We start from the raw sequence: 26795 nt of genomic DNA, 5'->3' as shown, positions 1-26795 counted from the left end.
CAAGTATTCATGTCAATTCTTTAGATATGTCAGTAAATACTTTCTTTTGCTTGTGGACATATTCCTAAGTCATCACGCAGAAGTAATTTTGGAAAGTAGTTGTTTCCCTTCGGGTGCAGGGGATAGTACCCGGCAATTATTACTGAGTGATGGCTTTTAAGCATGGGATGGCATAGAGTTTTACTTTGGAAATTAGCATAATGGTGCCATTAATCTGCAAGTTGAGTGCCCAGTTGTATTTAGAAATTAAATGACTTTTAATTGCTAGGTATGCTGTAGCGTGGGTTTCAAGCCATAAGCATTTGGCTAAAAAAGAGCTAGAAAAAGTATTCCTTCCTTCCAATCTCTGTTCCACCCTTCCTTTTACCCTCCATTCCTTCCTATCTTCCTTCTCTCTCCCTTCCCATGCAATTTTTTCAATCAGAATGCAAATATTATACTTTCGTTTGGCAGATGAATGAAAGGAATTTTTTTGCTTTGGCTCAGATCAGCGGAATTGTAGCATATATAAAACTGCAGAGTTAATAAAAAAAGTATATAGAATTTTCCAACTTGCATGAATGCATTTGGGGAGGGGCAGAGGAAGAGATGTATATGTGTGTGTAAGTAACCTTCCTTTTTCCATTTGGACATTATAGAGCAGTTTGGAATTCTTTCTTTTTCACTTGGATAACCTCAAGTGCTGTGGAAAGCCAAAGCTTTGATAAATCAATGTTTTTGTCTTCTTTGGGAAAAAAATACAAAAAGGGATGCATGAAAAGCTAATGTGCAGAAATACCTTGCTTTCTGGTTAAAAACATGTCATCAAATGCTACACAATGCAACGATGAGGCAGTATTTCATGGGGAAGTTTTAGGAGAAGGTGGACAGTATAGATATAATTCAAATGTATGATTAACGCTTACCCTGTAAGACATTTTTCTGAAGTAGATTGCAAATATACATAAGAAAATAAATTGATCAATCTGGATTTACTAAAAGTCTATTAATATTTTATCATAAAATTAACAATTATTCTCTGTTGCTATGAACAATAGAAACTCACTGATATATAGACATATTGCATCATTTATGATATTGAATTAGTCTACATGAACTGGCTTTAATATTATGGTATCTGCAAAGAAGGAGTCAAACAATATTAAAAGAGAGACGATGTAAATGTTTAATGTTATTGGTATTAAAGACTATAAAAAGCTATCTGATATCATTAGCCTGTATTTTATGAAAAAGGCACTTAATAAAAAAGGGTTCTAACAGCCTCGGATGAGTTGTGTGATAACTATTCCTGTGCTCATAACAAATACTGTATTTTCCTACACAGTTACTGCATGATCAATATCATTATTTTAAAGTGCTTTTAGCTAACTCAAATATGAAAGACACTGCATGTAAGTTAAATTCTGTTGTGTTCTATAGAAGAAGGTTTTAGGTCAAAACATACAAAGATCTTAAATTATGTCAAGTAAGTTTCATCTGAAAAGAGATGTCAGACAAAGAAATACAACATCACAATCTATTAAATGCAGTGCTGGAACGGGCATTGTACTCTAAAAATTGCAATTGGAAAAACGAGAATGGTAAGAGATAAATGGAGGACTAACTCTTCAGATTAATTGATAATACCTCACTCATCAGAAAAGAGGTAAAAGAAATAATGACTTGAGAGAAGGAGAAAGGAGTATGAAATAGTGAACAAATTGAAGGAATTGACTTCAAATGGAAGGCAGACAATAATGTCACAATCAGATTCACTGAAGGACTCACTTGTGCAGAGAAGCAGGACTATAAGGAAAAAGTGAGTGATGTATTTTTTTTCTTCTTCTGTGTAACAGGAACAGTTCTTCTGTCCAACTTAGAAAAAACATTTCTATTCTATCTACATTTTAAGATAGTCATATTGAAATATAATTTTGCTGAAGCCTTAGTAGGGAGTCTAGATTTGCAGCAGTCACACCAGTCACCATATCTGCAGAGTAGCTGGAAACATTCTGAGATCCTCTATAATTTTCTGTCTTTTGAGTCTTACCCATGAGTCTCTTAGAATTTGCTTTTAAATGCCTAGAATATAATCCTAACAGTAGTAAAATCACATTTATTTCCACCATTATCCCAGAAATCGTTTCAGCCTCTACAACCGTGTCGCAACCCGGAGAGTTCTGACACCCTTTGAGTTGTCAGGTTGTCCTTGAGTCATATGCCTTCATCTTTTTGGGGCTGTTGCTCTAGTTAGAGAATGACAACAATTTTATTTATTTTAATGGCAGAATTAGTATTTGGAAATTGTTATTTATTTACTTCATACCTAGAAAATACTTTCAAAATAATAAGTCAAATGTTAATCATAGCACTAATATAGGACATAGATTAACAATGAAGCTCAGAGATAAAAATCAGGCAGCATTACATATCATTAAACAGATTTAGTATAACTGTAGATTTTCCTAAATATTCAAATCAAATTTAGTTTTTTTTAGCATAGTCAACCGAACCACATTGTATATTCGTCTTCAATGTATCATGCTCCATCTTAAAATGACACCCCCTACCTCAATGTGAAGGCTGTTCTTAAGTCTGTTCTGCTGATGAGAAACCTTCTGGATTCCAGCCTAAATATAGTGAAGTCTTTATGTACCATTCATTTAGTCTTTACACTTGAGTGTATTTCCCTATCTTTTTCGGAAATACCACATTTGCTGTATCAAATATTATATATTTTTTTTTTACACCTGCATCTCACTAGTTGGCTAATACATGGGAGCAGATCCTTCATCATCTTCTATTTCAACTGAGGGTGGCCCCGACCCAGGTGCAGGACTTTGCACTTGGCCTTGTTGAACCTCATGAGATTCACATGGGCCCACTTCTAGAGCTTGTCCAGGTCACTCTGAATGGCATCCTGTCCCTCGGACGTGTCAGCCACACCACTCAACTTGTGTTATCTGCAAATTTACTGAGGGTACACTCAATACCACTGCCTATGTCATTGATGAAGATATTACGGACCCCTGAGGGACACCACTTGTCCCTGATCTCCACTTTATCCCTTCATTTTCTGAAATGGGTGATATAGTTTTCTTTCCTATTTATGCTATTTCCATTCTAGTTCTAATATCCCCTAATATCCTTTGAGCTGGTTATTTATCCTAGAACTCTTGTTTCTGTACTGTATGGCATTCCAGGCAGTTTTGTTCACTTAAAGAAATTACATTTTGCTAATTATTTCCTTTAAGCTCTTTAAATATATCCCTTTGCAATGAAAAATGATCTAAGCTCTCAAATTCACTTTATTATATATTTCTTTTAAAATTAAACTGAACACATGCAATTTTGTACATAACTTTCAGTTAGGTACCTAATTCCCTTTTCAAGTCAACTCCTGATCACATTTTCAGAAAATCTCATAGGTGCAGCTGCTTAAGTTCCATCAATTTCTGAAAATGAGGGGAAAAATATTGAATCATATTGAGATGTTTGAAAAATGCCCTCTATATTCACAGCAAAGATTTTTAGTGGTTATATGCTCCATTTATAAAGTGTTTAGAAAATCTCAAAGTACAAGTCCCTTATAAAGTTACCAGAAGCAGCAATTTGTCTTAGAATACAAAAGATTTGCTGAAGATCAGAATCGCTCTGCTGCTGTTTTTCTTTGAATTCATATGTTCTATAAGGCTGATTCCAATCAGCACTGATGATTTTTGATAGTAAATAAGTTAGAAATAAGTTTATGACTCCTTAAAGTTACAGCTCTTTACCGTCTGTCCTATTAGTTCCAGCAGGTTTGCACTCTGAAAGGCATGTAGGACTGCTAAAAGCATTGCACTTCTCAGGTCTCAGCATTCTAGTAGCAAATGGAAGTGCATATAATTGAAAATGCTGCAGTAATTAATTGCCTGAGTGTGAAAAATATGAAGATGTATTTATTTGCAGAAGTTAGGAGCTGCCCTCTCTAAGTCAGTTGAGAATGACAGTATTTACTGCTTTTGAAGAAGAAGAAAAAATTCCTTTGTGATAGATAACTCTGTAACTCCTCACTGTAGATCCCACATTGGCAGAAACTATGCAAAGAGTTTTCAAGGTGGAGAATGGCAGAACATGTGTGAGGTAAATGAAAATGTTCTGTATTGCTGGCTATTGCAGCTGAACAAAATGACTTGCTTTTTATTCTATCTCCACAGCTAAACTTCCCTAGGAAATTCTTTAGGTAAGACAGCATAGTCTTCTCCAGGGGAAAAAAGAGAGTATTCAGGGAAAAGTTCATTAATTCAACCATCCTGACATTCAGTTGCCTATCCTAATATCAGGACATTTGCGTGGTTCTCAAGTTTCACACTGCACACAAGTACTTTGATTACTTCCTGCATTCTATCAGCTACCTACTGAGTTTTAGAGATCTTTGAAAATCTATTTTGCTGTAGCTGCAGAGTAAAAGATATAAGGTCATAAAAATTACATGCAGTTATCCCAAGAATTGGTGAATGAGGAGGAAGTGGTGAATGAGCATTCAAAATGAAATTACTACAATTGCTGTCTCTACCCACCCATGTGCAGATCCTGACCACCCAGAGATGTTCTGCACCAATCCAGGCAGTTCTACAGATTTCCTTCAAAAAAAGTTATTTACAAGTGCTCACATGAATGATCCAATGAAAATATGAATTATAGATTGAAATCTAGTTTGCCTAATTTAAGCATGTAACACTCTTTTAAACCTCTTATCCCTACTGTTCTGCTCAAGGATCTCGCATGTACAGCTATATCTTTCTCAAATTGTGGGGACCAAAACTGCCTCAAAGGCTTCATCTATACTTTGGTCTGCCCCAACAAGCAGGCTTAGTCTCTCAGGCCCAGCAATGTAGAAAAAACTGTCAGCCACCCTGCATCCCAGGGCATACTTGGCCTAAGTCTCCTCAGGTCTGTGTGGCACCCTTAGGTATAGTTGTTATATTTATTTTTATTTCAGTCTGCCTGAAAAAGTCTGTGGGCTATGTTAAAACACTGCCTGGGTAGTTCTTTCGTGGCATGATGCTGCATGGGTTTTTATGGCATGCAAGTGTTGCTTGCCTTGGGGAAGGCCATGAGATTGGGATGCCTGGAGGAATGCAGTTTGATGGTTGTTGGAAAACTACACAGGGCATGGAGAGCTTGATGAAGTCTCACCCTTGGTGCCTGTAGAGTGTGATCCCTGAACTGAATGTTATTCAAAGGGAACTAGCAAGTTTACTCCAAAATGAAAGCCTGAGAATGAACTATCACATGTGGAGAGGGGATGATGGAGGGCCAGGTTCCAGGAGCCAAGTTATTTGCTGGTGTAGATGTACCCAGTAGTATTTTACAGCTGACATTTCACCAATACTGAATCAAGTGGAATCATTACCCTCAGCATCTTACATATAACACTACTATTAACATGTCAGAATGTGATTTGCCTTGACTTTCATTGTTGACTTTCATTTAATTTCTTTTCCACTCTAACGTCCTGGACATTTTCCCTTGCATTTGTGTTTACTCAGCTATTTACAATCTAGTATTGGTGAATGTGATTTCCCTCTCCGAAGTGCAGCACTTGACAAACATCTTACTGAATTTTATCTTGCTGATTTCAGACCATATCTCAAGATTATTACAGTAATTTTGAATCCTGATCCTGGTCCCTAAAGCATTTGTATGCCCTGTACTGTTAATTAGTATCATTCATAGATTTCATACATAATCAGAGTTCATTTTGTCATCTAAGTCACTAATGAAAATGTGCTTAAAATTCTTACATGTTGAATATAATTCTGTAGCTTATTCATGTCCTTATATTTGTCCTACTTCTCCTTTAACCTCTAGTCTGAGAATCCCCAAGAGGCACCTCAGTAGTTGCATCAATATTTAATACTTGTACTCGTATCTAAACTGGTTCACAGAATTGTATTTAAGTTATCAAACTCTGACAACTCTGATTGCTTATGTTCCCGAGGAGGGAGCAGTCTGTCACTTCCTGAGCTCTGCATTAGTGTGAGTTAGCTGTTCTGTCACTAATTTTGCATTCCAATTTAGAAATAGGTGACCAAAAGTGGGCTAATGATGTTATATTTCTCTTATGTTCTATTTACAAGCACTATGCATTTATTCCACTATATTTGTAGAAATCCATGGGTTTATAGAAAACTGCCTCTGAATGTTTTACTGTATCAAGTGACCTACTTTTCACCTTAGTCCATTTGAACATAGGAGGTATATTTACTATCAGTTACTGAGGCAGGCAATGTGGTATTGTTTTGTCTAGATCAGCATACTTTAATGCACATGCAGTCTATTAAATATCTCTTACAGACTCTGGATTTAATAAATGATTTCTAATTGACTAGGTGTCAGTGGCAACATTCTAGAAAACTCAGTTACATGGGATTTTTCATTGATTTTCCCTATATTAGAAAATGAAATGTCAGATACCATTAATTGCATTTTCACAATAAAAAACACACTGCAAAAGTAGCTGCTAAGTGAAAGCACTTCCCGCCTAATGCACAATAGAAGTATTCTTTTTAAATTAATCCAATATATAAACATTTATTACAGTTATGTGCCTCTGTGGGCTAAATTGATGTGAAAGTAATTACAATCTATAATATGGAACCATTTTGCAGGCTTCTAGGAAAAAAATGCATTCAGGTGTATTCTGCACTCATTTATCCTTACACAGTATACTATTTGCATCCAGCAACATAGAAGATGGTTGTGGTGGGTTGACCCTGGCTGGATGCCAGGTGCCCACCAAAGCCGCTCTATCACTCCCCCTTCTCAGCTGGACAGGGGGGAGAAAATATAACAAAAGGCTCGTGGGTCAAGATAAAGACAGTTTAATAAAGTGAAAGCAAAGGTCGCGCGCGAAAGCAAAGAAAAACAAATGATGTTATTCTCTACTTCCCATCAGCAGGCGATGTCTAGCCACTTCCTGGGAAGCAGGGCTTCAGTACGCGTGGTGGTTGCTCCGGAAGACAAAAATGCCCCCCTTCCGTCTCCCTTTACTTAGCTTTTATATCTGAGCTGACGTCATATGGTATGGAATATCTGTTTGGTTAGTTTAGGTCAGCTGTCCTGGTTATGTCCCCTCCCAAGATCTTGCCCTGCCCCAGCCTGCCATTGAGGGGGGGCAAAAATGTTGGAGAGACAGCCTTGATGCTGTGCCAGCGCTGCTCAGCAGTAGCCAAAACACTGGTGTGTTATCAACACCTTTCTAGCTACTGATGCAGAGCACAGCGCTATGAGGGCTGCTATGGGGAGTATTAACTCCATCTCAGCCAGACCCAATACAGTGGTTAACCCATGGTTTCTAGGAGTTCTTACCTACAATGACTGCATCATCTCTGACATCAGCTTGCATTCACTGTTGTCCACGGTTCAAAGACACAACTGCTAACTAATGTTATAAGTATACATGTTAACCCAGGTTATATGTCAGTAGTAAGTAGCGTACGATCCGAAATAAAGTTTATGAGACTGTGACACACATATTCATTACCATCGGTGGTCCCCAGTTCAAATACATTGGTGCATCTTTCCTGCTTTCTTGTGTCTGCATTGGTGTAGTCAGGTGTTCATGATCACATATGTTTTCTACAGATGTAATTCTACAGATTTTCTTTCACGTGATCACATTTATTATGCCAGAATTGACCATGGGTCTCTGTAGTCCTAGGGAAATTATATTAGCAGTCTGGATGTGAAAATTCATTTGACTACGCACAATTTAGTGTAGTGCTAGAAGTTCTTATGCCTTTGTAGAGAAAGAAAAATCCATGACCTTTCTAAAGTATGTGATGCAGCATTCAATTTCCCTGCATCTGATCGATAAGCAAGCAGGAAATTATATCTTTTGCCATGGTAGACAAGCATAATTAAGCAATAAGGCAATGGAGGTAGTTGTGATTATCTCAGGATGCACCTGGGAGCTGCCTTGTTGCTATTTTAAAACATCTTTATGCTAAGGGAACTGTATTAATTTCTGCTGAGAAAGATAAAGTTGGCAGTTTGGAATGCTCACAAGCAGCAGTTTTGGTTGTGCTTCACAGAGAGTAATGTAGTGTGTTCACCCCAAACAATTAGGCTTCTCCTTCAGCAGAAGCAAAGATGGAGCAGGCTGTGAACATTTAATTGACAGTTCAGACCTGGAAAAAAAAAATATGAGAACCCCAAAAAACAATTACGCTTTGGCTGGCTTCCAGTGAGTGCAAAACTTACATTTTTACCAGTTTAAAATAAAAATATGTTGCCCCCAACACTTGACTTCCGGGGAACACATTTCTGCATAATTAATGCTATTGCATCCACATTCTAATTTATGCTTTTTAATTATACCAACGGCCCAGTGAATAATTAATGCTAGCAAAACAATGGGTCTGAAATGTAAGCTGAAAAGTATCACTTTTTAATGGGCTTTGTAGATTTAAATAACTAATGAAAGCTATTTAACTGTTTGATTGCAAGTATATTTCCCCCTGATACAATCAAGTATTAACCACCATTATTGAACAGCCTCTGAAGTGGAGAAATGTTAGCTCAGGCTACCTGTTTTCACAATTGGCCAATCCAAGTATACCACTGTACAGTAACCCACCTGAGCCATATGCATGCAGGAAAGAGATTTATTTGGATTTTGCCCTGTGGGAGGGACTGACATGTCATTGGTATCCTCTGTAAGATGTAAAATCAAAATTCCAGGCACAAAATTCCTCTTTGACCTCCTGTCTTCAAGCAGGTCAGTTCATGCAAGTTTCATGGGGAGATTTAGAATTGAATGTAAAGAAATACAATATAGAATTCATTATCCCTGAGTTCAGCAATTTAAGAATTAAGGATGTAGGCCAGGTTAGTAATTTAGAGCCTTGCAGTGGTCAACAGAGAGAGATAGCACCTCTGGAGAGTTTCATCTCATACTAAAATAGGTTTTTGAAATAGATGGGATTAATCACCATTTGGCTGTGGCTATCATTCTTCTATTTCTTCCAGGGGAAGCTTAGGTTACTGCCTTAGACTGTACAGCTAACTTCTAGACAGTCTAGTTTAGGGAAAGTTAATTTCACTAGCAACGGCAGCCTCTAAACTACCGTGTGAGAAAGACCTACTGTCACCAACCTGATGGCATAAAGACCAGGGCAGAGCATAAGGACTCACAGCGCAGAGCTGTCCGAAGCTCAGCGTGTCACATTGACAACCAGCACCCCTGCTGCTTGGCCAAGCCTCAGGTTCAAAATACATGACACTCATTAAGAAAGTCCTTCCACCTCTGAAAGGCTCAGAATGTGCGTTTGTGTTGATCTGGTGTGCCCAAAGGCTTGCCTCCACCCTGGCATGGTTCCTGGAGCAACGCTGGGCAGCGTGATGTGCTGGGAGCAGGGTGTCACAGATGTGCAGTGTGTCCTGGGTTTGGTGTATTCTGAGTCTGTCACGCAAAGGGTGGTGAAAGCATGTAGGCAGCAGACAGCCCTGACTGCGTAGCATAGAAAGCCTGGTGTCAGAAAGTACCCATTTCTTTAGGTGAGTAAAATGTTAGAGCAAATGATGAATTACTGCAATCCCTGGCAATATATTACGTACACTCAAGTAATATCAGCTTGTCAATACCAATATAGAATGAATTGCCTTTACCAACTTTTTTGTTCATGTTTTCCATATCACAAGTTTGCTCTTTAAACTCTAAGGTAAAATTAAGAAAGTGTCGTAATAACAACAATATAATGAAGATCTTGTAAAAGAAATAAGGTTCACAAAGGCTTCTGCCAATTTTGAATATCAGGCCCCTTGTTTAAGTAAATTATTTGGAGCTCAGTAACTTTTGGCTCCTATGTTTTAAGTTTTCTCTTTTACCTAATATTATACATTGAAATCAAAGTACTTGACTCTCCAGAGCACCCATCTGAGTCATTAGGGAGACATGGAGGGGGACTACATAGGAGCTAATTGTGTTTCCCCTGTTTTCAGCTGTGTTTGCCGGAGCCTGGACATGAGCTAGTTGAGCTAGTGCTCTTGTCGGTGGTTGTGGTCTGTGTTGGGTGGGTGACAGTTACATTCAGTTTAGGTGGTCTGGATGGTGTGTCCCTTCACACAGACATGGGGAAGGGACAGGGTGGCACGGAAAAGGCTCCTGCTGAGGTGGCTGTGCTCCAGGGAAATCTCAGCCATCCATAGCCAGCTGCTGCCTGGCCCTGCTGAATATTTCATAGAAGGTAGAAAGCAGAAGACAAAAGATAATCTGCCTTAGTATCAGACTAAAACTAGTTTCTTTCTTCTGAGCAATAATACCTGAAAGAGCAGACACATATTGGTGCAAACTGGGACAGCGCTGTAACAGTTAACAGACTAACCTGCGTACATCCACCTGGTGACTTACGTCTTCTTCATTGCTCAGCTTTCCTCCCCCAGAGCTAGGCAGTGTCCTGCCGGTATCATTTTACGCCCCCATTCCTCTCTACTGTTCTCACTACAGTACCTACAAAAAGTAGTAGAGAATAATTATGCAAGAAATACAACTATTTTATTAAACCCAGCTTAAGACCAAAACCTCCTTACTGTGTACTTTGATACTAGGATGGAGCCCGGTGATCTAGCAGTCCTAGTCAGTCCAGTGTTTTTAATGTGGATGACAAAAATAGCTGCTGAAGCATGAGGTCACAATCTGTAGCAAAGTGTCTTCCTTTGCTTCTGCCTTTGCAGGACTATGCTGAGAAGGAGAAAGCTGCAGCCAAGGCTCTGGAGGATGTGAAGGCTAACTTCTACTGTGAACTATGTGACAAGCAGTACCACAAACACCAGGAATTTGACAACCACATCAATTCTTACGACCATGCTCACAAGCAGGTAAACCTGACAAATGTCCGTGCGTATTACTGCAGTCCATCTTCCTTCTTCATTGATTGTGGGAGGTTTCTAAATTCACTCAAGTAAAAGACAATTTCACATTTGATGCTTTTTACTTCAACGTGCTATTTTTTCATTAAAATAAAATGTAAAATACTCATTGTTTTAATCTTCACTGCAATTTATTTTAAGCCCCTTCGACTGAAAGATCACTCTCTATAGTTTTACGTAGGTGCTCAGTACCAATATTCACACTGAGTTTGTTGTATTTAAATGTGGAATTGCTTATAAACTAGAGGGAGGGGGAGGGATCACTTCCTCAAATATCCAGGTTCCTCTTTTGGATGCAGAAGGCATATGACCACACTGTTTCAAGCTGGTCATGCTGATTCAAGGACAGAAAAGCAGTTTATTTTTTTATTAAATGCATATGTTTCTGAAGTTGAAATCTATGTCTCATAATGTTTCTCAGGGTGGAATATATTCTGCCTTGCATGCAGAACATAATGTAAAATAACAGCTACTTTTGAACAACAAGATACTGGATTCTTCGGAAAAGTTAATAGATGCTAATTGTTTGTCATTGCTTTTGTATCAACTTTATCAGATCTGTATGTGGTAGGTGTATCCTACCCATACACACCTATTATCCTTCTGTGTCTGCTTCCTGCATCCTAGTTTTCCTCCAATTTTAGCAAAATCCATATTTCAGTTGGCATTACAGACAGAAAGTGCAATTAATTCACATAAACACTCCAGAATTAGAAGAAATTGTTTGCAATGTTCAGGAATGAGCATTTCTGAACCTCTGATGAACAGATCATATCTGATAATCTAAGATGTAAGAAGTTAGAACACGTAACAGGATTCCATAGATGTACATTTTTCTCCTGTTTTCTACTAGCGCTTACATGCATTACACAGTTCAAGTTCTTGTGTATTGTGTGTATTCAAGTTGCCAGGATATCAGTGTCTTCTGGGTGATCACACTTCTGGGTGCACAGGGGTCAGCATCTACCTTGCAAATATACGAATCATTTAGAAGCTGCTGGTATTTCTGACAGAAGACTAGAAATAATAAATGCTGAGTAAAACAAACAGCACTAAAGGCAAAACTCCTCACTCTCACTGCAAGCAATCTTATTGTCTTTTGCAGTATTATAGAGGATGTAAATCAGCCTGGAATTTTCTATGTGCATCTATCACAGCACTGCATTAGGAAACTGCCTAGCATCTGCAACCCATCATGCTGAACCAGCCCGCTGAATTCGACCAACCCAGAGTTAGCTATCCATGCATATTAATGGGACTGTTTTGGCCCATCACTCCCAAACCAGAGCTAGATTCATCTAATGTACTTATGTATTAAATCAAAAGCAATTCCTCATATCACCATTCCATTAATTAATCCATAAAAAATGGTTATAATAATGCAAAACAAATGCTTTTCCAGACCCTAAACATGTGACTCTAATCCCTATAAATCCCCATTTGCTGCACAAAGAATTTTTTATACCCTTCAGCTGCTTTTTTAACTCACCAGAAATGCATCTGAACTCAAATGGATCCATTTGTGCCCTTCTCTCTTCACACACACACCCTGCAAAAAGCATCTTATGCGAAACAAAACAACCTGCTTGACGCACCATCTATGATCGGGTTGTTGAGCAGGGGAGGTTTTGGCAGCTTTCTGTTATAAAAGGGAATGTTTAAACAATAAAACTCTTCTTAATTTTTAGGTAAATTTAGTGCTTTAAAAGCTGCCAGACATAGTACTGGGAGCTGAGTCTGCATGGAAATGCACGACACATACAGAATATCAACTGGCAGTGCAAGCTCACTCCATCCTGCCCTTTCAGATGTAGTTCAGAAGCTCAGTTAGCACAGGATTAGCTAGCTACCCTCCTGATGTGACAGGGTAATTCAGTTTCTTCTCCCCTCTCAATTTCTGACTGCTCTGCCAAGTCTGGGAACAGCATCAGTTTGCCTCTAGGAATAGTGTGGATGCGCCCTTTTCTCTGACTTTTATAGTCGGTCACAGAAGAGCCTTTATTCTTCTTACTTTTATCAGAGTAATCTTCAAAGAAAACAAGTTAATTTATGGTTTCCTGTGGTTTTAGTTAACTTGGTTTCAAAATGTTTGTTCTGGGAGGGATTGTAGCCACCAGAAAAGCTTCTTTCTCCTAAGGTATGTTTTCTGTTTCCCAGCAGAAATTTGAGGGTACTTTTAGTCATCCTCAAGGATATGTTCTAAGCATCATTCTTCTAATGGAGAGTAAATTAAAATGAGGGACTCTTTACATCTCAGTAACAATACAGTGTAGTCCTCCCATGTGATTTCCCATTTAAATTCTACTACTTCGAAATTTGTATTAAAGTGGCAATGCTGTTTAGAGAAGATATAAAGGCAGAAAAAAGGATATTGCACTGAGTACTTCTGTTTCTCTTCCAGAGGAAACAGATTTCTTTCAAATAACTATGACTCTACTCTCCCAATATTATGGTTTTATAAAATAAATTTTATGATCCATTTTCTTATCTATGATTTCAACCAGTTGTTAAAGCAGAAGGTACTGAGTCTTGGACCTAGCAGTTGGCATACCAGCCATTGCCTTCCCTGTCCTCAGAGGCCTGCAAAATGTTTTGATGACAGTCTGACCTTGTTTGCATAACTGGTCTTTCTGCTGTGTTAGGTTATTCTAAAGCAGTATACTCAGAGAGACTTTCTCTCTCTCTCTGCATGCCACATACATTCATACTTCTTATATAAAAATACTACATATGTATGTGTACATATACACACACATATGCATAGAAAGAAAACTTTGACAGAACATCAAAGATCTTCCCTGCCCATATTTTCATTATCTTCTAACAGTGTAATAGCCCTGGAGGGGTCTAATAAGATTTATATATTTTTGAGTAATATTGCCTGAGTATTAAGCAGCTCTTATGTCTTTGGTTGTCTTGACAGCATTAGTCTTAATTAATGTTGCCAACATCTTTCCTGATGCACTACTCTATAATATTTTTTCACTGATATTACCTGTTATTGGAAATTAATTTCTTCCAAAGCGAGGCTGGATAAAGTGAACTCAGAAAATCTGTTTGAGTGGAAGGCTGTGCTCCCTCCCACCCAGCTTTACCTGAGCCCTCTGTTGTTAAGCCTGATATTTAACAAGGCTGGTGTGGGAGTGCGGCTGACTTTCCTGGGAGCACCTAAACTTTCATCACCATACAGCCCTGTGCATACATGTCTCATTGGCTTAGCACATACCAGCTAACCCACTTGAAATCAACAGCTTTTTTCCTTTGTGTTTTTCCTTTGCTATGGGATCTATGACTTTATAAATTCCTGGGCAGCAGTCATGGGCAGTAGCACATTTGATAAATCTCTGGTATCTGTCATGAAGCATCAAGGTGAACGATGCTTGCTATCACTTGCTTGCTGTGTTCTCTGCAACAACATTTAACTGCATCAGAACTGATTACCTTGGCTCTGTCGAAACTATCTGAACATGGAAAAGGATAAGGGTCCTGGTGTGAATTCGTTCAAAAGCGATTAGTATATAGGTAATCAATATAGGCTGCTGCCTGAAAATGTTATATATGTGGATGTATGTTACATGCTAAGATGAGAATAATATGGAAGTATAGAATTTTTAACAGGGTTGTTAAGTAAGTCATGCATATCTATAAAAGGAAGCCAAACTTGAGCAGAGGTGTCTATTTGGCTATCGTTATTAAATGGAATCTTTTAATACCTCCAGGTCATGCATAGCATTCATCTATTCAGTTAATGTTGAAGTAGTTGGAGCTTTCAATTTTTGTATAAATAATCCTTAGCAATCAGCAAGGCTTTTCAATGTCAGAAAGGAGAAAATCACAAACCTGTTCCATGTACTGCAATGTAATAATTGTGATGATAATAATAATAATAGAAATAAGCAGCAAAGAAAAAAACAAGACTGTATTGCCATCTTGGGGTTTCTAATGACAAAACAGGTCTTTTAGTTTTGTTGTCAAAATTTAGCCATACAGTTAAGTACATCACATTCTCTCATATGAAAAAAAATCTAAATTTTAGTGTTCTTGAAGCAGGCAGCACTGTATAAGTAGTGCTGAGCAGAACCTTCAGTCTACACTAGTTCACACGCACATACCTGTATCTTAGTATTTAAATCCATGCATACTAGCACTTGGGTATATTTTTTGCATGAAAGTCTGATTTAGTGTGTACAGCTGTGGGCACTTGCCTTTAAGCCTTTATGGTGCTTGTGGATTTAAACTCTAATTCAGGCAGAGATTTAGCTCCTGTTAAACATCAAAGCTAGCAAATATACTTACATTTTAGCTAGTGTTGCCTCTACCACCTAGAAAATGCACAGATAAGTGAACACAGAGAAAGCTCCAGGAATGAGTGTAATGCTGAGATCCTGTTCATTCACCTTCAGGGTGTTTTTTCCAGCATCTGTATGTTTATCAGAGGAAAAGTAAGTCCCGTATTTTGGCTCTAAGGTACACCTCTCATTACCCAAACAATTTTCATTTGGAGGAAAGGAAGCTGGTTTGGCAATATATGAGAGACTTCACCTTGGGATCCGGGAAATCAGGCAAAGACAGCAACACCAAGAAACCTTCTTCTGGACAAAGCATCATATATTTACCTGCAAGAACACACTAACCAAATAGAAAGGGCTGCCCCAGCATGAAAGTCCAGTACTATGTGTGCTTGTGTAGCCTCTGCTTTTTTTACCTTGATATATAGGTGGACCCACTGTCCCTCTCGTACGCCCAGGCGGACAAGGCTAATGTCCTTCCCTGCAGCCCCACTTCTGTTTCTCTGCATCAGGACACTGGCCGTTAAGAAGGGCCTGCTTTTTTAGGGCCAGGTTTTGCACATGAGGTCTGCACTCTCTGTGGCCTCCTCAGAAAATAACCGGAATGGCAAAAGGCCTCAGCATTTCTTGCTCTCAGTTAGTGAGAGGTGCTGTCCACAGCCATCAGCATTCTGCTCCTGTAACCTCACAAAAAACACCTTGGTTTGATGTTTGTTAAGAAATACATGCATACTTTTAATAAAATTTTCACATTTGTCACATCCCTAGTAGGAAAGCCACATCCAGAATTGTATTAAAGATAAAAGAAAAGGAGTCAAGCAAGAGAAACAGTAGTATGATGTTAGATTCGCTCAAACAGCTGGTTTATAAGTGGACTTGAAGTGATAAAGGAATTTTGTATGTGGAGTAGTTATTGTCCTCCTGTTTTTAGGTACCAATAGATTGCCATGCTCAAAAGCAACAGTCACATACAGAAACTGTTATGTGTGTGCAATTTGGAGGGTGTAAATTTAGGCCCAGTCCTGAAAACAGCTGTGAACTTTCCAAGATGTATGCCTATAAGCATGCCCACAAAAAGAAATTAAAATATTCTGCATAAAATGAAGGGTGTTCAGATGTTTTACGAGAGGGGTTTTAGAGATGAAGGTTATTACTCATTATTTATTTTTTCCATCTTCAGAACGTTTACCAGAAGTATCTCTGGTCAGATTGGATGCTTCTGACAGATGAATCAAAACACTGAAAGTATCATTCAATACGGTCAACAGTTTCTCAGATTTTTCCACAAATTATTCTTTAATCTCAGTGAAATGCCATTTATTTTTAGCTTTAGGCAAATGTATTACCGGTTTATGTTTTAACTATCACCATTACACAATTATTTAGAGTGATCATCTGTGCCTGTATACCCCTTATCAGGCTCTTCTGCTTCATCACAATATTTAATTTCTCTTGAATTTGAGGGCTTTGATGCTGAGGAATTCTTAACTGTTATTTTATTCATTATTCTACAATACACATACCGATTCAATTTTCCCTGCTCCTTCCTTTTAAACTCATCTTTCTCTTCCCTTGAAAATAGTATACTCTTTACATTTCTGGCATAAGTCTTGTTTACTTTCATGTGAAAACCAAAGCTAAAAGCAAAGAATTCATTTCTATAGTCTATCGTATCATTTCAGTATCTTTTTGCCTAAAAGACCCACTGTTCTCTTGCTCATCCTGAAACCAGTTATTTTCTTATTGTTGCTTATGCCTATGGCATTTATTACATTTTCTAATTTCTGTTATAGCTTCACACTTTCTTAGCTTTTCATCATACATTGATTTTGCAGTGTGTGTTCTTGTTCATACTCCCAAAAATTACTTCCACTCTGACTGTAACTGTTCCCAAAGAGCAGGTTTTTGATAATTTCTTGCTGAATAGTTTTCATTTTCTCACACTGCCTTTCCCATAATTAACTTAAAAAGTTCTTCTCATTCTTTCAGAATTTATTCTTCTGAAGTAACTCCTTATAGTCATCCCTTTTGTTCCTAAATTAGTTTTGATTATACGCTAGATTACCCCCTGGTTTCTACTGGATTGTTAGATACAGAACTGGATGTGATGCTTATAATTAAGGGTTCCAAACACTTTGCATTTTAAGACCCAGGTTTCTATTGCTCTCAGAGATTGGGCTGAAATTTTCTTTCTGGATCACAAGCTTTAGTAAACTACAATAAAATAGATAGTATTTGCAAAGTCAAGAATAAGGAAGTTGTAAGGTACGAGAATCAATACTGTTTGGACAACTTAATCTGATATTTTTATGTATGTGCTCTGTAATAAAATCTTTAATCTCAGGTTGCATGTCATTTTCCTTAAGGAAAACTCCCTGACTCAGTACTGAAGATGGACCATACTTGAGGAATGAATCCGTCTTGTGCAGGGGATAAAGCTGTTGGCTAGAAAGGAACTGATGATGTGAAATGAGGGGAAAACAGAAGGAGAAGTGGGGTTAGGAAGTAATTATGGGAATAGGTGTAATAGAGACAGAAATTGCAAGAACAGAAAGGCATGGAAGTATCACTCTGAAATTAGAAGACAGTGAAAGGTGTGTACAAGAAAGGGAGAAAAAGGAGTTACAAGAGGGGAAGGACCTGGAGAAATGATCCATAAACAAGGGAAAATACCAGGATAAAGCACAGGAGGAGGCTGTCAGTATTCAGCCACTTAAAGCCACCAATGTCTAAGCCATTCCACTTAGCACTGAGGAACTGAGTGAATCAACCAGATAGATAGGCTGTATGAAAACCACATTTCACAACTCTAATTTTGTTAACATGAATACCACAGATATTATATTGGTACAAAATATTGTACTGAAAATAATACAAAGGACTTACACAACATAAAAAACGGCTGGGGTCTGAAAAAAAGCAAAGAATGAAATGTATAATGCTGTTGCTCATGTAAAATTCCATCTTTTACCACTGATAGATAAGACCAAAATTTTCTTGGCCTGAATGCTTCTTTGTGTTATTTAGAAATAGAGAAATCCCGCCTTTCTAAAAGCATGTTTGCATCACAGCTGCTGTGCTTCAAAGTATCTGCAATCCAGCATCTTTGAAATGCTGAAGTAGCAGTGCAGTTAAACAGACAATCTGTGTCACATCACAGAAACTAATGTAAATAAAGGTAACATAAAGCAATATGGGATGACATCAGCATTTAAGGAAAGGAGTAGTGGACAGCATATGAGCAAAAGCAGAATATAAACAATATGATAATTCTGTGGCATCACTGTACTAAGAATATTTATTTTGCCAGTTTGAAATTATCTTAAAGCGAATGCTTAGTTTATAATATCATGCAATATTTTCTTAAATGTTGTGAGGGGAGGCTTGTATTTATAGCTATGCTACACAGAGATGCTTCAATTGCACACTACAGCAAATGCATGTACCAGAGTAGCTCCAGAGCTGCAGAAACAACATTATCAAATACCACTGAGCACACTCTAGTGATTGGGCGTGACTCAAGGCAACAGATTCCAAAGAAATGTCACCAGAAACAATCCTTTATTTTAAACTTACCAGTTTGTGCAGATCAGTGGGCCTTATTAAGAACTGCTGAACCTGCTGCCCTGCCAATGCTTTGCTGCTTTCTTATTACTCAATGATAAAGTAAATAAATTGGCAGTATTCATCCTTTTTAAATTGCATGTTGCTTAGAATAATTAGATTCCTTTCATCGTTAGCCCTCAAAAAAACTTCTTGCAAATAATGCAGAGCTGCTTTTAAATTTAATGTCTTGATAAGCTAAATTGTTAAATGCTAGATGCTATGGAATTACATTTGGTGTTCTTTAGAATGAATACTAATTAACATGTAAATTAGCAATTTAACCCTCTTTAAATTGGAAAAAAACCCATGGGACACCTAATTTCATAGTTGTTAATGATGGTCCAATGACTGTAAGATATTTCTTAAGCATTTCATTATATAAGGTATTACAGAAGTGTATTATCAGATTTTGGCATTTAAGACATAGCAATAACCAGAATGTCAGTTCGAGGAAGTGCTCTTCATTAATGCCTGTGTTATTGTCCTTTCTATTCTTCTCAGAGGTACACTTTTTAATTACTAAAGTTTTACAACTAATTTTTCAAGTTGAAGGAATAGTTGATGCAGTGTAATGGGTGGCTTATTCAAATAAGCAAGGAATCTGAAAGATTAGATTTGTAAGAAAGCCATGATGCCACACCACAGACAAATAAGAAAATCTGCCCCAAAATATCAGTTTAGGGTTTAATTTGTCCAATAATTCCCCAGACATAACATGAAGAAACATTTTCTTATTTAATTATGTATAGACAAAAGCTGCGGTAAATCTGGTTGAAACTCAGCATTTCTGGTTCAAATAATTTTCCATTGTTTCAAACTTTGCTTCCATTTCAAATATGGATAAGGAAAAAATTCTCAAAAGAAAATAATTAAAACATTCTGTTATGACTGATTTAACATGGTAATTACAATGTAAATTCAATAAATTCTGAAACAAAAGACTTCTGAAACATTCCGTTCAAATAAAAAGTGGTTTTGAGCCAGTCATACCACTTTTTCATGCTGTGTAAAAAGGATTGATTAAAATCAACATATTCCATTTTGGTTCTCAGTTCTGAAATGCTAATATATGCAGTACATAGGATATTACTCAAGAAAATGGGATAGATATGGAGAACCTAAATATTTATGTTTAAATTATTATTCCCATTTTCAGTTAACCTTTAGGGCAGTCAGGCTGGAGTTGTGCCTGTATTGTTTAATGAACCAGATAAATTATATTGGGTGTTGCTGTCCTTTTTTTTCAAAAGTCTGTATTCAGATGTCTTTTCCACTTTTTAAATGACAGTAGTAAGGACAGAAGCAGCAGAATATACAGCAAGTTTTGTACCTACTTCTATGTAAATTGTTACCATTCATGCAAAAATGTCTATTCACCATGAACTAATAAGGATTGGGCAAGACTGAACACAGACATACATTATATTTCATGTGCCAGCTTTGAAAGACTGGCAAACATTAGGTAATGTTGCTTATAGGCCACGTACATACTTTGTAAATTATTTGTTGTTGTTGTTGTTGTCAAATCAGTAGATCTGGAATAACCGGTGTTATCTTAAGGTCAGGCTCTAAAAGTCTTGCTTCAAATAGTGAGGTGATAAGGACAAAGCACTGCCAGATGCTGTCGTTGTCTTTGATTGCTGTCTGTACACAACTACTTTAATTCATATTCGTGGAATGACTTGTAGAATAAGGTACTGTTCAGCCAGTTTAAGGGACCTGTTGTGCAGGTTACAGCACTTCTGTACATATCTTACCTGGGGCAATTCTGTGCTATAGTCAGCTTTTTGGAAATACTGGGCAATTAGCTTTGCTAGCAAAATGTTTTACCCTCAAATGTTCACAGAAAAATTATGTTTCTGTCAGCTTCTGCATAACTTTTAAACAGTGCTCTCTTGCTGATATCATTCCCTCATCTGGAAAAATAATAACTCTTCTAATCCCATTGGCATCCACAAAGTATATCTGGTGCTATGAACATCTGTCTAGAATCTGCATCTATTATAATTCTGTTCATTTTTGACTGTCTGCACCTTCCATGCAGTAATTAATGTGCAAGAATGTAGCTGAGCAATTGATTCCTGTGGAGCTTTAAAGTCAAGCTAATCAACTATGTTTGTGTTCGAGGAACTGTACAATGTGCCTTGTACATCTTTAAGGGGCATTCATAGCAGAAACAAATATTTAAAAGCAAACAGAAACATATATGTGCATCACCAAGACAGCAATAAAAATGGTGAGATTAGTCATTTATTACCCTTACTTAGTAAAAAACATTAATTAACATCTTTTAACATGTCTCTAAGGGAAAAATAAAGGAGGTAACCCAGACTAATTATCACTTCACAGCTTTTGCAATTTCATAATAATTAGGCTCCACCAGGAGCCATTAAAAAGATGAGGGGTCTTTAAGCACCTTTTCAGATTAAATTGCAAGGGAATATCTAGAGAAATGTAGATAACGTTCATGTGAGTACCAAACAAATATATTATCACAGGTGATGGGACAGTAAAAACTAAATATTTCCTGAACCAAAAAAGTTGACAACTAAATACTTGTTTATCAGGAAATGCTATTTTTAGAGTAGAATGGCTTTGCAGGAACATGAGAAGATTGAAACCATTCTTCATTCGAAAGGTTTACATCGTTTAGTTTTAATCAGGTTGAAATGGTTCATGAAGTTTAAAATACTTTGCTTCAACAGTGTTACTATGGTTCATAAAGTTTAAAATACTTTGCTTCAAAAGTGTTACTTTAAAAAGTATTTTAAAAAATTTCTTGTAAAGTATTTGCAAATACTTTAAAAATATTAATTGCAACATGCACACATATTTACTATTCTTGAGATAACGAAATGATGAAATTATAACTTTAAGGCATTATGTTTCATTGCTATTTACATGCATTGACATCAAGTCACCTGGAAGCGCTTGAAATTTTCATTTTTTTAATAAGTTTTCAAAATCTTACCTCTCCCAGTGAGAATAAAAAGTAAAGAAATCCCAAATATCAAAATTTCCTGCAGAGCAGAAATTCTTTAAACAAATGTGTAAGTATAGAGGAATTGACAGACCCCCCCTGGAACCCTTTAGGATACTTTATGCTTGTAGTTAGCATTTCTCTGCTTGTTTTCAGCCCTTAGCATGTTGATGGATTCTTAGCACTGCTTCCTTCAAACCAGACACTTAAATACTGATGTCTAAAAGTGCAAGTGCAGTCACATTCCATTGCTCTGTATTTACACTTTCCATTTAGGATCTGTGGGATTTGGCAAGGTAGTATATCATAACCAGCAGAAGTGATAAAACCTATTGCTTGTATTCTGAACCTGCCCTGGATCTCCAGTCTCAGATAAGGATCTGATTGTGTGAATATCAAATCATAATTATTTCAGAAATTATTGGGTAAAGTAATATGTTTAGGGGTAAAACAATACAATTTATTAAATCACATAATTACTAATACCTGTATACAAAAATATTGCCTAAAAGGTACAATGTAATTTTTAACTTTTAAAAGGAACCCAGAATATTCAGATTAACATCATCCTGTTCTTTATTTCAAAGCAAAATTCAGTCTTCTCATCAGCTTCTAATTACCATCTGTTCTGAGTTCTGCATTACTTTTATATCATTTGAGCCTGGGTTACACCAAACATTCAATTCATTGATAGAATTATGGCTCTCAATAGCCCATGTGATGTTCTGATTTCCTTCCCATTTTGAAATTTAGCACAGCATAATGTCCCTTTGCTTGGTTAGAAAAGAAAATGAAGATTCTGACCTGCAATTTGAAAATAATAATAAATTGGACCTGTACACATGCAAAACAACAAGTCATAGCCTAATAAATCTGAACATGCAGCACGTGAGAAGTCTACAATAACTGTTATAATGATTTTCTGTTATTTCTGGGAAATGAACACAATTTTTTATGTAAATCCTCATTTATTTTTGCACAAGGTTTTTTATAAAAGCTAAAGCAATAATACCTGTAAAAACAATGCAATATTTTTTCAGAAGTTAAAGTGATAATATATGATCCAGTTGCCCTACTTCTCCTTGTCTCCAGAATAATTTACAGTATTGTTTTAACTCACCTAGTTCAAAGAATATAGCTATCACCATATTGTATCTGTGTTGGTGCATACTTTAAGGGGATTGTTGTTCCATTTGAGTACATAAACTCACAATCTTTCTTTTTTGCAAGAAATAATTAGAATTCAGGGGTGTAGAAAAGTATAGATTACTAGAACAAGAAGCCACAGTATAAATAAAAGATCAGCTTCAAATTTTAGAGGAATAAAAGTTTCCTGGGAGGGAGTAGCAGAGTAAAGCTTGCTTAGTTGTTTGTGTCAACTGACAGGAAAGAATTTGAGAAGTGACATAAAGTGTTTCAGAAGCAGTGAGTGGTAGATTAGCTTTATATATTAAAAATGTCTATTTCTACATGAAAAACTAGATGTGTTTATAGTATCATTCGATGTAAGAGTGAATACAAACAGACACAGTCTGGAACATGGGTAAGAGGGGAGCGGGGGACATTAAATGTTACCTCCCATAGCTCCACAACATACAAGGGGATAAAAGAAGCAGTTTGGGATTGCTCTTGTAGAAGTGCATCATGCTCATTTCCACCCCCTTTCCAGGGAGCAGTTTCTAGAACAGTATTAAAAATTGTAAATTTTGGAATCACAACTGAAGGGTGTCAAATTGCAGCTCAGCGATCTGTTACGCACCAATGGGCTGAACTGCATATGTTGACCATGTGCTTGCTTTTAGCTCCCTCTCTTAGTAAAAGCCTCAGGCGCTGCAGGTTGCTACAGCAGTACATTCAAGGGGACCAAAGACAAATAACAAATTGCAAATAAATAATATTTTAAGCACGTGGCAATAAAAAGGGTTCTAGATAGGCCAAAATACCTTTGCCTTTATAAACTGGAAAATTAGGACATCATTCACTCTGCACAGTTTGGTCATCTTTTTCCATGACACACTGAATTTGCCTAGGAAGCACCTTATTGCTTTTGTTATTTCAGAGGGAAATGCTGCTGAACTGGGAAGAGGGATGGATAAGCCAAGTAGAGGAAAGAAAGAACACTAAAGTCAAACGAGACAACACATATTAATAATGAAAGAGAAATTTGGAAAAGAATTAAATACAAGCAAATACATATAATCAAAATAACTTATTTTAATCAGTATAATTTACTGCGATGTGTTCTCAGAAGATTGTCTCAGATAATCAAAGGCTAAACCAGGCTATTGCAGGAGTGAATTACCCTGGAAAAAAAATGGGACATCTGTTCATCTCCTCCTGTAAATAAACCAAAGACTGGAACATAAACTGCTACTCCAATCCCATGCATGAAGAAATTAAAATTAACAGATTATCCATCTGAATTTGCTGCCTCCGTGGGCCTCCCTTCTGTCAAGAACAGCACAAAAATACTTCATCTACATTATGGGTCTCTAAAAGCTGATCTTTAATCTATATGTTATTAGCATTATGATGATCGACACAGGCATACAGGAAATTAAAAAAGCCAAGCAATTGTATTTAGTAAATGCAAATAAAATATTTGCCTATATTTATATAAATAACAAACTGTAACATACACTTCTTGAAAGAATCTAGTTTCATAAAGGTGAATGAGCCTGCCAAATGGACTTGGAGGTGGAATTCAAATGGAAACATGTGAGAGAGTCCTAGGAAATTTTAAAGAGCACTTGGCAGATGGTTTAAGAACCCAAATCCCACAACTGAAAAAAACCAAATAGGCTATAAACAGCTAATCTCATTTAGAAGGAAAGTCAATTCTCTGTGGCTTAAATGTATAATAAAGGAGAGAAAGGAAAAAATGGATGGTAAAGATCATAAATCAGAAGTGAAGAAATTGGAAAAAAGTGATGGAGGAAGTAAAAAGGGCAAAAGGAAAACCTGTAGTCATCAAAGGTGAGGGCAAGAAGGTTTCTGAAAGTATATTGAGGACATAAAGAATATTCTGCTCCAATAGAAATGAATTACTTGTTAACAGTCATGTAAAAAGGACTATTCAACACAGATTTCTGTTCTATACTTGGGGCAAAGCCATATGATTTAGTCACATCTATGATACTTATGATGTGACGTACCACTCTACCAGTAACTAAGAAGGATATTAAACAACGTAATCTAGAGCTAAATATTTTTGTATCAGCAGGTTCAGGTGACCAACATTTAAGTATTAGGAAAAAGATGGCCATAAACTCTCCTAATCATTAATGTTGATTTTTAATATGTCTCAGAGCACTAAAGAAAGATGCATCGAGCTAGAAGCTAGATAATGCCATGCTAGGATTTAGAAAGAATAAACAAGAAAATCTGTCACCCTGACTTTAGTGCCAGGGAAACTACTGGCATGACTGATGCAGGACTCCATAAAGTATTAAAGAATGATAATGTAATTAATTTCATTTAATGTGGTTTATGTAAAATAGATCTTGTCAAAGTAACTTGATTTTCTCATTTTATCTGTTAAAACATAGCAAATCAGGATGTCTTCTGTCTTATGTTATTGAAAAGTTTTGATCAGCTGATTACAAAAATCCTTTGTGGCCTTTTCTTATTGACAAAAACTGCAAGGTAATGTCATTTATCAGACCTCCTTTACTTTGAACAGGCATAATATTGCTGCTAGATTCCTGGTTACCTTTAACTCTCATACTCCAGAAGACATCAGTCTACTTTAGGCAAATACAAGAGAAAGAATACTTTAGTTTTGACTGAATTAAAAAAAAAAAAAAAAACAACAACAATGTAAAATACTTTTTATGGATAGCTATTACATCCTATTAGAAAAAGCAATATTTTACTTCCTTGACATATCAGATGAGGCTTCTCATTACAGCTGCCATTAATATCCTTCATGCACATATCGTTCACTATTTGCCCTGACCATACCTTTTCATCTAAAGCGCAGTGAGTGGTACCTATAAACAACACTACATTTATCTCAAGTACATATTAAAATGACTCTTTTTAGTGATCAACTTGTTCTCTGGTACAGCACTTCAAAGTCACTGTGTAGTGGTCTGCTGATTAAACTTTCCTTTATGTAAACCTATAGACGCAGCACAATAGTTTGTAAGAGGTTTATCCTTTATGCTTTATTGTTGTTCCCTCAGCACTACCATAGTTATCAAGAATCAACTGATTATACACGTAAATAAAATTTAGGCTTAATTCAGATGTCTGGAATCTTTCCTCTTGTTTCAATGGGCTTACAAAATGTTAGATGTGGTAATTAAACATATATCTGTAAGTGCTGATTCAGCCCCCTCCTTGCTCTTTTCAGAAGTCACTCCATCTCTCTTTGCCTTCATTTCTTTGTTTGTAAAATGATATCATGGTAAACATACCTGTTTCAAAAGAAGTCTGTCGATGGAAAGTGCTATGTAATATCTATGTACAGTCATTTCTACTATCACTTTTGTTACTCTGAAAGTCTGATGACCACACTGAAGAAAGTTTGAGGCCAGGCTTTGGACTTCCCTGTTGAATTCTTGGATAATTCGGACTCTCGCTCTTTTCCTTAAAATGTAGGTGATTTTGTATTCCACCTGCTACAGTTAGAACAAACAAAAACAGTGTTGAGGCAGGCTTCAAAAAGATGAGGAAAACGCTTAAATATTTTTGAAATAAGATTACAAGAAGTACTGAAACTTTTGAAAGGAGCTAGTCTTGCACAGGGTCTGTAATACCAGTTTCTTCCCTTTAAGCTGCTTAAATGTGAAGGGAAAAGAAATAAAATATATGGCTAAGAAAGAGACCCTGACACCCTGACAAGCGAGGTAATATACGGACATGCAGTGAAGACACAGTCCCTGCCCCAAGTTTCTTATCATTCAAATGTGTTGCTTTTACTAGGTAAATTACTCTGTATTCTGAAGTGGCACCAAATATGTCTAATCAAATTATACAGTGTGCAGCCAGCTTGTTGGAGCATATGACAATAAGTTCAT

General features: G+C 36.8%; 1 protein-coding gene across 4 annotated transcripts in view; it reads left to right on the top strand.

Annotated features, from left to right (window-relative positions):
- The window catches only part of ZNF804B (zinc finger protein 804B), a 247300-nt gene that overhangs the window by 200997 nt on the left and 19508 nt on the right, over positions 1 to 26795 (top strand). For all 4 annotated transcript variants that reach the window (XM_030009033.2, XM_030009034.2, XM_030009036.1 and 1 more), the window contains one exon: positions 10702 to 10845. In XM_030009033.2, coding sequence (XP_029864893.1) covers positions 10702 to 10845 — 144 coding nt within the window. The remainder of the gene's footprint in view (positions 1 to 10701; positions 10846 to 26795) is intronic.

Source organism: Aquila chrysaetos, chromosome 3, assembly GCF_900496995.4.
Source record: "Aquila chrysaetos chrysaetos chromosome 3, bAquChr1.4, whole genome shotgun sequence".
NCBI lineage: Eukaryota > Metazoa > Chordata > Aves > Accipitriformes > Accipitridae > Aquila > Aquila chrysaetos.
The sequence above is the reverse complement of the archived record's forward strand: the minus strand, read 5'-3'. Positions and strand labels throughout refer to the sequence as shown.